Source organism: Diplotaxodon limnothrissa, linkage group LG4 (assembly GCF_057381915.1).
Source record: "Diplotaxodon limnothrissa isolate DT_005_m linkage group LG4, D_limnothrissa_male_GT1.1, whole genome shotgun sequence".
NCBI classification, from domain to species: Eukaryota; Metazoa; Chordata; class Actinopteri; order Cichliformes; family Cichlidae; genus Diplotaxodon; species Diplotaxodon limnothrissa.
This window is the reverse complement of record NC_140599.1, coordinates 15335647-15348577: the sequence shown is the minus strand read 5'-3', so window position 1 is coordinate 15348577 and position 12931 is coordinate 15335647. Positions and strand designations below refer to the sequence as shown.

The 12931-nt window shown below is 40.3% G+C and overlaps 1 protein-coding gene across 1 annotated transcript; it reads right to left on the bottom strand.

Annotated features, from left to right (window-relative positions):
- Window positions 1–914: 914 nt before the first annotated feature.
- On the bottom strand, window positions 915–8138 carry kcnj12b (potassium inwardly rectifying channel subfamily J member 12b). Its single transcript, XM_085351512.1, has 2 exons — window positions 7617–8138; window positions 915–3462 (listed from the first exon to the last, which is right to left on the bottom strand). The coding sequence occupies exon 2, from the start codon at window positions 3364–3366 to the stop codon at window positions 2086–2088; it is 1281 nt and encodes a 426-aa protein (XP_085207638.1). The 5' UTR covers window positions 3367–3462; window positions 7617–8138; the 3' UTR covers window positions 915–2085.
- Window positions 8139–12931: the final 4793 nt, after the last annotated feature.

Sequence of the window (12931 nt, the reverse complement as noted above, 5' to 3'; positions counted from 1 at the left end):
GCCAAGTGAAAATTTGAACTGATTCATCTTTGAGCATTTATCAAGACAGCTCACATGAGAGTGGGAGATGAAGTTTCATGCCTTTTTTCACACCTTGGCTCTTGTCACGTGATTAATACTTCCCACAGGACCACTCCCAAGGGCACAGCCATACTAGGGGTTAGATACCTGAGATTCTCCACCACTTGTTTTAAAACTGAAGAAGCCTCTTGGGTGATAGGCAAAATGTTCTCAGGAGCTTAGAGGAGTCCAGTTGCCTTATTTTCAAGCATTCAGGACTGTGTTTTGTATCCATTTTGCAAGTTGGACTCTGTCCCTCCCACCCCCCAACTTTTAAGCACAAAATACTGTAGCTGGGATTGTTTCATTCTGATTTAAGTGTTTGTCTAATAATTCCCTGAAGTGATCTTTTTTCTCATAGATGGCTTTTGCTCAGACCTAGAATTTGAGTGTTACAAATACCTATTTATGTACAAGATCAATGCACTTTCTTTATTAGAAGGTTTTATGCACTGGTTCTGCAACTTGTGAGAGTGCACGTTTTGGGCTTGAGGCTTTTAGCCTTAGTCTTTGTATCATGATAGTCACAAGAATTTCTATATTTAAGAACCCTTTTCTTGTTTTAAAGACTTCACAAAGTCAGCTGGACACAGCCTTTTCAGTCAGATCGCGAAACTAACAATACCTTGATTAAGCAGCTAGGCAGAGCAGTTAAAATCATTAGCCAGACAAAACCGATAGTCCCAACCTGGAAAAGCTGATCCTGTTTATCGGGAACTGTCTCTAATTAAGGAGCCTTTGTTTGGAGCTTCTATTATGAGAGTAAACTGCATAATGTGTGCAGTAGCAGTGGAAAGTTTGACAATGATAGTAATAGTTACCAACAGAAGTGAGCAAACTAGTTCTTCAATGGTATATTAGCAATGAAAACAAGTGATATCAGGTTACAGCATACTTGGAATACTTAATACATAGTAAAACAGTTCTGCGCAGAAAGGAAAACAACCAAAAAGGGAAAAGGAATCATGTGTTTATTCACTGTAATGTGGTGTTAGTTTGTTTCTATGTGTCAATATTGTAATATATAGTACATAACAAGAATAATTGATTTTATAAACATTTCTAAATTCAATTAATTATCCCACTCGTTCCCCTGCTGTCTAGCACCACTTTCTCTGTGTAAGCTTCTTGCAATAAATTTAATTTAATACACACTATGAAGTGTCATGACTTGGTGTCCCGGGTAAATCAAACTAGCAGGGGAAACAGTTTGGAGCTCCAAGATTATCATAATTTCCAGCAATGTAACAAGCTGTACAGGAGAGCTATACAAGATATTGCCTTATCCATATTTTGTCTCACTCCTACTCGTAATGCCACTGAGTTTCTAGTAAATGCAAGTAATTCAAATGTAAATTTAAGATCCAACATTTGTCACTGGCTGAAATAAACAGAGATGAATAGTTTTCCCTGCTATATACAAAACTTACAAATGATGTGACATCATTTGTTTCCCCTTTGTGATAGAAATATGTATAACTCTACCTTTTCTTGTGCTCATAACTGCATTTGTGCCAACCAGCCAAGTCAGTCGCTAACGGTGTTTAATGAAGAGCATTTAATGTTGTTGTCATTCAAAGAAGTGTTACGTTTGCTTAGAATGAAAATCTGTCTCTCATCCACTTTTGATTTGCACTTTAGTTTTTATCAGTTGAGCTCGGAGAAGTATTCTCCAGGTTTAGTTTCCTAAACAATAACTTCAAGTTCAGTCAAGTTCACTGCACACCTCGCTGCAAATTTGAGGAACCTACAGATAGTCCCGCCATGACTGGGAAACATTTCTCAAAATATTTATACAAAACTATGCTATTGTCATGCATTTTATTACTAGGAACTGCAATTGTAACATGACAGCTGTTTTTCCATAAAACTCAGTGATCATCTCTGGAGAGCCTGAAACGTCCACGGACGAGCTTCACTACTCTGTGCTGCTGGTCCTCCACCTGCCTCAGCGGTGTCCTCATATCAGCAGGATGACAGTCATAGGTCACTTCATGTGGCGATGTTCAAAACAAGCATCAAAGGTTAAATCTCAGATTCTCTACGAGAGGGCGTTTCGTGTTCGGTAAATGACGACTCATTCACTAACTCAGATGGACACTCTCTGTCCTGCTCTTTCTCCATGTCTCCCTCGTCCTCCTCATCCCTGCTGATGAAGGCCAGCTCATTCTCATAGCAGAAAGAGTTGGCGGCAGATGTTGGGAATTTTCTCTCCTCCATGTCTTTGGCGCTGCACCTAGGGGTGGATGGTACTTCAAATGTTTTGTGAAAGTAGGCGTAATCTATCCTGTACTGGTTCTTCTCCTCGAAAATGACGGGCTCAAAGCGGTGACCCCACAAGATCTCCGAGGGCAGGTATGAGCTGCGTGCTTGCGTCGTCATGGCTGTGGCCTCCACCATCCCTTCAAGTATAATTACTATCTCAAAGTCGGCTGCTTCGAGATCTTGTTTGCTGATGCCAAAGAGTGGACTTTCTTCATCAATTTCGTGTATGACGGTGAGCGGGGCAACCAGAAACAGGCGGTCCGTGCCTTTGTCGTATCCGACGTTCATGTCGATCTGATCCAGGGGGATGTACTCGCCTTCCTCTGTGTAGCGGGGCTTCACCAGCTGGGCTCTCACGTGAGCTTCCACGATGTGGCTCTTCCTTAGGTTTGCAACTCTGAACATGAGGCACAGCTTCCCATCGCGCATAGCGATTACTGCATTGTGGCTGAAAAGTAGCGTCTCTGCACGCTTTTTGGGCCTTGCCATCTTTGCCATGATGGCGCCAATCATAAAGGCATCAATGATGCACCCCATAATAGACTGAAAGACCACCATGAAGACAGCTGCTGGGCATTCCTCTGTGACAAAGCGAGCTCCGTACCCAATGGTTGTTTGGGTCTCAACGGAGAACAGGAAGGCTGCCACAAAGGTGTGAACGTTCATGACACAAGGAACAAAACTCTCGTCCCTTCCTTGATTGTCCATGTCACCATGGAGCAGGCCAATGACCCAGAATGCAAAGCCAAACATTAACCAGGACACCACAAACACCAAGCTGAACAGCAGGAACATGTATCGCCAGCGGATGTCCACGCAAGTAGTGAAAATGTCAGATATGTACCGCTGTGACTTCTCATCCATGTTTGTGAAATGGATGTTGCATTGGCCGGTCTTGCCGACAAACCGGCTGTGCTGTTTGCGTCGTGTGTGGATCTTTCCATTGCCAAAACTGCCCACAGCAGGCATAGTGCTCAGTCTAAAGCCTTCTTCTTCACAGGACAAGAAGCTGTGGTGGTGGTGGGCTCTTCCCACACTCATGCCTCAGTGGTGCACAGCCACAGGGCTTCACGCTATCAGCCTGGCTCATACAAAACTGACCAGGCTCAGGGGAAGTGCCCAGCACTGTGAAGGTCGCTGTAAAGGAAACACAGGCAGAATATTAATACACAACATCAAATAATAGGGAAACAAAGAGAATTGTATTTTCCTTCATTTAAGCAAAGAACTGAGATAATCATACAGCTTCAGAAGGTCACATGGTTATCAGCATTGTGTATCAGATTCATTAGTCAAGCCCAGTGAAAATGATGCTCTTTTCTACTTCAATTTCCCCTTCCTGAAGTACCTTTGGCATGATTGCATTAATTTTTCTCTATTCATTTTGATGTCTTCTGCCATCCACATTACAGATATTACATTTCTTTCTCCACCAAAGCACGTCTACACTTATAAATGTGTCACTGCTGATTTCGGTTCAGCTCTCCACGTAGCTAAAATGATCATCTTCAGGGTTTTTTTTAAGTTGCTTATATGTTGCTGAAGTAAAATAAAACAGACATTTAATAGATAAAAGATTTTTAATGGTATCCAATTAAAAAAACAACAACTCTGCTTTGCTTTCATTCCACCTCTTCTGTCAGAAATTCTGCGGCATATACAATGAATGTTTCACTGTTCAACAAGGTACAGAAATAGCCAGCTAATCCAATGCCCTGCCATTTTATGTGACGTGTCTTCTGTTTCTTCCAGCTGGCAAAACTATTAGAGTCACTGGAGTACAGTGATGAGGCTGTGTGATTCCCTTGTGAGGCTGAACTGAAAAGTAATATGGGCTGAAAAAGATGGGGCAGAACAGCGGGTGCCATGGAGATAGAAATGGTTTGATGGCAGAAATCAATGGCATCACTTCAGGCACTTAATGGGATTTTTCTTTCTGAAAAAGGTGCACTTTATGTGGAGTAAACCCTTTTTTCACATGTGTGTTGGACTAAGTAATAATGTTTTACAGCATGCAGAAAGTAGATTTTCAAAGCAAAGTTTTACAAAGCTTTTGTATGACATTGCACCTCCTTCCCAACCAACGAAAAACCCTTCAACTTACTGTGATTCAGTGTTAAAAATAATCTTTGCTCTCTTATTTTCTTAACTGTATTACACCTTCAGTTGCGCAATATGCATGCAAAGGTGCATATAAAAGTTTCTTTTCAACAAAATGAGTAAATGTGTTGGAATGATCTACCCACACCTCATTTTTTGAAATGTTTTACCCAAAATGTAATAACTGTAGAGAGTTTTCATTTCATATTTGGTGCTGACTTAAACAAAATTCTGCTGTGGACAAAAATTTTGGTGACTGTTAATTTATGTTCGGGCGGTGTACGTTTAGCTGGACACTTGAACCAAACGGAAATGGAGAACACAACACAGCATTCACAGGGGGATGATAAAATGAACATAATATATACAAAGTAAGGATTTATAGTGGAATAGATTATAATAGAAAAAAAAATATAGATATGAATCATCGCTGTATGTTTGACAACATTTGTGCAAAGTTTTGTTTGATTAGTTAAAAAAAATCTGAAGAGAGCATGAAAATTTGCAGACTGGTAGATTTTTTAAAAAAGATTCTCTGTTGTTTTGAAACAGGGCGCGCACGCTCTGGCCAAATCTGCAGCTGACATCTTGTTTTTAATAATGGCCAACATGGTGTAGGTTCCTTAATTATTTAGAAGTCGGAAATTCTGAGTTTCCAGATGTAATTTTTTTATGGAACACCTCCTCAACTCGGATTTCCCACTCGGAGAGTCGGAACAGACCAACATACCCCGAATTAGCAAGCCAAGATGGCGGCACTGAACGTAACCAGTAGCATCTCTTCTGCTACTGTTGTGTATTTTTCACTCACTAAATAAGCCATACACAGAGCACTGATCAAGCTTTATTCATGAATGTGTGCACAAAATAAGTATTATACTGTATTGCTCGTGATAACTGAATGGCTTAGCTAAAAACCAAAACAAATCCTGTTTGCCCTCACTTTTTCTGGAAGGTGCTAACTCATGAGTGACGTCACTCCTGAGTTTTAACTTCAAGTTCTGAGGTATCTGAAATAGGTTACTGGTTTGAACAGGTAACTCATATACAGTAAAGCTAATGTTGAGGCCTGGGTTTGAATTTGCTCCGACGCTGTTAACCACATTTTCTTTGTTTTAGTTTTCTTATCTTATGCCTACTGTCCTATAAAGGCTAAAAAACACAAAAATATATATGTGTATTAAAAAACACCTATTAAAATGCATGTTTTGAGAGCACACTGAAAAGGTAAAAGCCTCTGCGCTTCTTTTACATGTGGCTAAAGCGTAGCTGCACCTGTGATTAGGTCTGTGTCACATCGAATTGTTTGCCATAAGACTGGTGTAAGGTTTTATGTGATATTAAAATGTTACATTGCGACATTATTGTTATAGCTGTGTCATCAGTTTACACTCCCCAGTGTGAACAACAATGCAACAAGCCCGGACGTGTCTGTGCTTTGTAAAGTAAGCAGAAAAAGAACATTGTTTTTAGTCAAGATGGAAATAACAAACTCGTTTCACCACTCAATGCTAAAAAATGTGCTGTAGAGTGCAACCAGGTTGTGAAGGACGAGATTCTAGTGCGACCCAAATGTAAACAAACAACTCAACCTAGCAATGCTAGCTGCTTTCCATGTGACAGGAAGAGCAAACGGTGACACAATGGAACAGCAGGAGTTTAGGCAGCTGGTCAAAAACCTCGACCCAAGATTAAACATCCCAGGTAGAAAATGTTTTTCATTCTTGTGCGACAAAGTGTTAAACAGTTATTTTACACCTTTACTTTAAATTTCATGGGGAAACACCACCTAGGCTACTTTTATGCTTGCATTTGATTTATGATGTTTTACTACTAGTACACTATATAATGCTACTGCTGGTGCCTAAATCTATTGAAAGTAGCTCATTGGAAAAGAAGGCTGCAACCACCATGTTTTTCTATTGTCAGAAATATTGTTATTGTAAATATTCTTGCCATATCATGATGTAATTTTAAGACTATACCACCGGCACAATTTTATTAAACTCAAGACTCGGCTATGCAAGGCAGGGCTTGGAGCTAAATGCTAACATCATCTTGCTGACTTGGTGATTGTTTCGTTTTTCACGTTAATATACAAAAATGTGTTACTGTGTTGTGTGAGCCATGATCAGAGAAACCCTGAATGCAAACTTATGTGACGTAAAAGATGATGTTAGGAATATAAATTCCACGGAGGTAAAATATGTTTTTAAATCTCTTTTTGCTGTCAGAGTCAGCTAACTTGTGAAGCAGTTTTCATCAAATTTAAATGATGATTATGAATTTTTGTGCATTTGATTGTGCTTTTCCAATGTCCTGGTGACTACTGAAGGTAAAGTTATTTTAAGGTATTGCTTTAAAATAACTGCCCACGTAAATGCCCAAATTGTTGAGTAGAGAGACTTCTAGAAACATCTAGGAAATATTATTATTATTATTATTATTATTATTATTATTATTATTATTATTATTATTATTATTATTACTAATTTTATTTATTTTTTGGTTTCCACTGAATTGAATGATGTGGCTGCATTCTGGTCTGTTGTACCTTAAATAATCTGAATTCAAAGAGCCCTTAAATAGGAGGCAGTCACATCACTGCCCTGGAAACAGAAGAGATTCAGTGGAAAACACCTCAACTACAGGTTTGCACAAGCTGTGTCCTGCTTACTTTCAGATATTTTTATCATGCTTTATGTTGTTTGGACTCTCTTTGGTATGTCTGAGAACATTACAGGAGGCTTGTCAGGTGATAAATAGGATAAGGGTATAAAAGATGCATTAAAAAACAAAAGTTAAAAATAGAAGCTGACCACACCATGGGTAGTTAGACATTAATACCCAGTACATATAACAGACCACACAGAAGTCAAGAAGGGATGTATTTGTTAGAGCTTAAAGTTCAGGATCAAGGATGACACTTATAATAACAAATCTGACCATATTTCCCCTGTGAGTGAGTGTTTCTCGAAGGTCTAGTTGCTAGGAAGCAGGATGTTGAGTGTCCAAGGGATATTAATATCTAATTATTTGTGCGACTGCTCCTTGGCTCTCTCAGGAGCCACACTCTGCCTGCTGGGCAGTGATCTTAACTCAGGAGCAGCGATGAGTCTTTTTATCTGCTGGCATTTATCACAGCAGAAACTGTTTTCACCAAAAACAGCAGCAAGAGGCAAGCGGCTTACCTTATTCGCAAGAAAACGCTGATTTCCAACTTTCCTTTTCTTCCAAATCTCCAAGCTTTTTAGCCAAGCTGCTTCATGATTGGCTTCCTTCAGTTCTTCTCTTCTTCTATCCTCCTGAGGTAGAAAAGTAAATAGCCACAGAGTGTCTTCATCTCTTTCTCCACTGAATGAGGAGAGCAATCACTCGTGCTCTAAAATACTCCAGGGTCACCCCCGGATTGATATCCAGTTGATTGGGAACAGACCAGAAATAACAAAATGGTTTTCGTGAAGCAGGGAAGTTGTAATTGTGATCTTCAAAAACCGAACGGCACCTTGATGGCAGTCATCCCAAATCAAATGAATGTAGTGGTCACGTGGCCTGTTGAGTCCAGTCCAATCAAAAAAGTCAATTCTTCACAGCTTATTTTAGAGTCTTGGGAGAGTCGACAGTCTCTCTTCTTCCACGTGTCTCACACTTTCTGAGTATATCTGCTATCTGATCTCGTTCTGCTGCAGATCCCACTCTGTATCCCACATCTAGTGAACTATTGCTCACTGCTCAGCTCCAATCCTCCCCCTCCCTTCCACAGTGTCACTGTAGATACTTGGCATTTGGAGACTACATGCGCTTCCCCTACAAAGTGTTGACAGTCAGGTGATCATCAGTGGCGTTGAAAGAACCGACTGGCTTATTCAGGGCTGTTGTGTACCACAGAGCGATGGGGGACACACTGGTTTCTTTGGGTTGTGTTTTTTTATGACAATGTATTTGATTATACTTTGGCAGAATCGCCTAAAGAACACACCACACTGCTTCTGCATGAGTAAACTTCTTATTTCCAAATATAGATTATACTTCATATGTATACCCTATTTTCTAACTAGAATCTAGCAGATCACCGAGTGGGTAGTCTCCATTTTTACTCAGTGAGAAAGCAGAGCAGCTCTTGTTGAATATGCTGGACTTTGAAGAGACCATGTAGGCAGTTTCTGAATTTTGTGTGCGTGCCTGAGTGAATGAGGACGTCTGTCAGCGTCTTGTACATTGCAAGGCCACTGAGAAGTTGTTAAAGGTTGCACTTGAAGCTTAAAGCAGTTATACCTATGGATGGTATCAGCATGCCTACGAAGTTGAAATGAGACTATGTTGCGAATTTCTTACAATAGTTACCATTTGAATTCAGTGTGTTTGGGTGATTCATTCATTACTTAGCAACTGAACTCAAACCGCTAATCCCAACAGGAATATCAATGTTTTTAAAGGTGTGTAACCATGATTAGACAAAGCAGCATTTTGAAATGATGGTCATATGATGAGTCACGTGAGTTTGCAAGGTTGTTATCTTACAGTATAAAATGCCTTCACACGACTGGTGTTGTGATTGTGGGAGAAAACTGGAGTAACTGGAGTGAACCCACGCAGACACCGGGAGATCACGTAGATGCCACACAGACTGGGTTTGAACCAGCAAAGCCAGGACTGCTAACCAGCAGCACTGCTAACCACAGCACAACCATGCTTACATAAACATATCTAGAAAAAATTCAATTGACTGTCTAAGTTCTAAATAAAAATAGACTGGGCTTCAAATCATTTAAGGTATATTTATAGTTCAAAAAAAGAATATCTGATGTTCAGACTGACAAATGGTTTAGATGATTTGGATGGCTTTAAAAAACAAAATCAACTTCTGGAAATTGGGGGTTTCATTTTCTGAGCCATTAAAAGAATCAGAGAAACCTGAAAAGCAGCACTGACCTTCATGACTGGATGACCTCTTATGGTCTGACTAATGAAAATCTGAAATTCTGGTAATTCTGGTCGCTGCGTCCTCTGTAGGAGGAGAGTCTGTGGAGGTTACAGGTTAAAAGCCAGCATGTTATGAGCGGTGCATTAGTGCCCAAGGCAGTGATAGCCTGCACCTATGTGAACGTCTAATTACTGAATATATGCAAATCTTAGAGCAACATATGCTGTCTTCCAGAGGGTATCTTTTCAGGTAAGGCCTCACTTATTTGCTAAACTGGAATTTTCACATATTACAAAGTGTGGCTCAGCAGTCTGCCTCTAGTCCACAGATGTGAGCAAGTGAAAACATTTAGAGATTATGAAAGAAAACAGAGCAAAGGAAGCCCATCTCTGCTGGGCAGCTGAAATCTTATAACATGCAAGAACTGCAAAACATTTGGCTTCCAAAACTGCAGCAGCTGCTCCTCCAAGTTCTATAAAATTTGCAGAGTGCTACTGAAAGGGAAGATGATGCAACACAGGGGTAAACATGTGCTTGTACATGTATAAATTTTTTTTACAAATATTGTGATTGTAATGTATTTAAACACAATTTACGTGTGTTTGTGTTAAAAATTGCATGGTTGGACTGAACATGGGTTATCTACAAGCTGTGTGTAGCTGTCCAGCACTTTGCAATTCTCAAACAAGACAAAAACAGGATTATCTTTCCAGTGCTAGCCTAACCCAGGTTCACTGGAGAACGTCACAGAGCAGAGGGATCGGTGGAAGGTTTACGTGCAACGAGCCACTATGATGGCCTGCAAGGAAGCTAAGGCGAGATGGCTTCGGTATCAGTTTTCTAAATATAATAGGAAATAATATTTGACCTTTGTGAGTGTTAGTCCCACTGGATCTGTTTTGGGTGCAAGCATCTTGCATGTGATTCACTGGCTCGCATACAAGATAATGCACACAAAAAAACAACATTCATGAAGAATTGGCCAGACTACAGACAAACACAAGCACTACAGATCTTAGCTCTCTAAGTGCTCATAATTATTACTGTACATGTACACTATGAAGTCTTACTATGATGTCAGACCTGTAAATAGGTTATGGGTTCAGTTAGGGGATGGCGGCCCCAGATGGGGATGTGGAGTGTGCTATCAGGACAAAGTGTGTCCAGTGCCCGGCCTATACTTCATACCCAGCGAGTTATTTAAAGAGCCCTTCTCTGCAGCAGGATAAAGTGGGCCAGGCTCGACTGCACTGATAAACATACAAGTGTTTGATCACCTTTAAGATTCTCAGCTCAATGCTGATCAGCACACTACACTTTCATTTCAGGTGTTTCACCATGTTGTGGTTATCCCTGTGTGGATAAGGGCACACGGTTTTTACTCAAGCTCCGTTAAACAAAACTATTACTGCTATTATGCAGTAATAACCCAGCAATACTCTATACTGCTGTGCTGGTGGTAGCTTGTAATGTGCTCCTTGTTAAAAACAGCAGGGAGAAACGAAGTCAGAGTAGTTAGGGTGTAAACTTTGCAAAGCTCCAAGACAAGCTTGTTTCATGCAGCAGTGATCAAGGAAGAGAGAGAGCAAACATGAAGGATGAGATGCAGTACAAAATATCTGTTGGCAGCCAACACAAACTGTTCGTGAGTGGGGAAGAGAGGCGTTGTTCACCCAACTGACAGAAACAAAAAGCTGAACATACACAAGATACATGAAAGTAGCTGTTCTCCAACCTCCCTGTTCCAGTTAGTGAATATGCTTCAGACCTGCATAATGAACATAATAATAAAGCACTCTCAGTTCCAGTAACACATAGAGGCAATGATAGCTCCACACTGGAGGTTGAATCCAGGTCACTCTTTACTGTACTCAGTCAAAAGCCTAATTAAATCTTTGTTTCCCTTATTCTGCCCTATACAAGTGAATAATGAAAGAGTGTGGATTTTTTTAAATCACATTATTTCCATCAGTCATTAGATATAAAATAAATAAATAAATAAATAAACCACGGTCTGGTCTGTCAAATCACAAACAGATCTCATGAACCAAACTTGTTTAGTTTGTTCTTGGTATATTTTCCTTACAGCACAAACACCCATCAGCCGCATCACCACCCCTGGTCCCAAGGCTGGTATGCTCAGGTGAACAACGAAGGATTTATCCATTGTCATGGAAACGCTGACGAGTTTGAGTTAAGTTGCATGTAGGTCACACGCCTCTAGACCTGATTTTATAACAGTGTGGTTCAAATCAAAGTGGATATGAAGTTTGTGCAGCTCTGTGCCGATTTGAGAACACAAACTTGGGCTCCCGTCGCACAAATAATCAAAGCCGTGGTCCCGTCAGCAGCACTGAAGTGTATCACTGGAGAAGCGGACTGTGCAGGTCTCCAAGCCAGTTGCGGTAATTGATCTTTGCATGGCTAAATGGGCCACTTATTTTTACAGCTCGAGCAGGTGCACCTGTGTACTGGTGTTTCTTCACCAGTTGCTGATCAGTCATGAGGGCCTGGTGAGTTTGTGGGGCAGGACTAAGAACAAACCCTGCAGGTGCACATGAAAACACACACACACAAATACAGTGAGGAAACTTTATGTTTTCCAGTCACTATTACTCTGATGTAGCAATTTGAATACATTTTACATAGTTATTTGAAGAGAGGATCATTTTAAAAAGTACATGGTAATGGTTTTATTGCCATGAAGAATGATTTCTAAACAGGTTTTGTATTTAAATTCAGTTCTTGGTTGACACTGAGTGTCTAGTAACTGTTCTGAATGATGAGGATGGAGAAGATTAGGAATGAATGCATCAAAGGGACAGCTCAGGTTCAGCCCTTTGGAGAGAAAGTTCGAGGGACAAAGCCGAGGTGGTTTGGACACGTGGAGAGGAAAAGAGCAGGAGGAAAAGAGGATGACCACAGTGATGGAGAACATGGAGATCATCTGCTTTGGCAGCCAAAAGAAGAAAACTGAGTAGATGTAGAAGTATTTAGAGGACTGTCATGAATCATCTACTTTATAAGCTTTAATTAATGCAGCAATATAAACTCAAAAATTATATATACCAGGAACTCTGTCACCCTGCTGATACAAAAAGAAACGGGGCATTAAGATCTGGAATAAAATGCTTAAATTACAAAGAAATTCAGTTAATGTTTATCTGATGGTACTTTTCTGCATTCAATTCCATCAGTTTTGCCAACAGCACTTGCTGAAATGCCACATGAGAGTTGCAGCAAATACTTAACTTTTCAGTAAGAAAGCATATTTGTCACTTTAGGACGCAAAATCTTACTTTGTGTCCAAAAATAAAACGAACATGGATTTTCACACACCAGCTTACAAATTACATCCATGATGCATAACACAAAGAATCAGCTTTGGTATTTCAAAGTGTCAACTACCATGACTGGAGTTTCACAGGCAGTCACAGGGAAGGAAAGATGGGTGTTGGGTTTTAATGAGGTGCGATGTTCCTTTTTGGAAATGCGACTCCAAAGAACAGGGTACCTTCAAAGTTATGTGCTCTGCAAAAGCACTGAGAGCTGTGACATAGACAGAAATGTGATCTCTGGAGA

Bases quoted from the DNA above. Each gene is read 5' to 3' on its own strand.
- kcnj12b (XM_085351512.1), bottom strand. From the start codon at position 3,366: ATGAGTGTGGGAAGAGCCCACCACCACCACAGCTTCTTGTCCTGTGAA.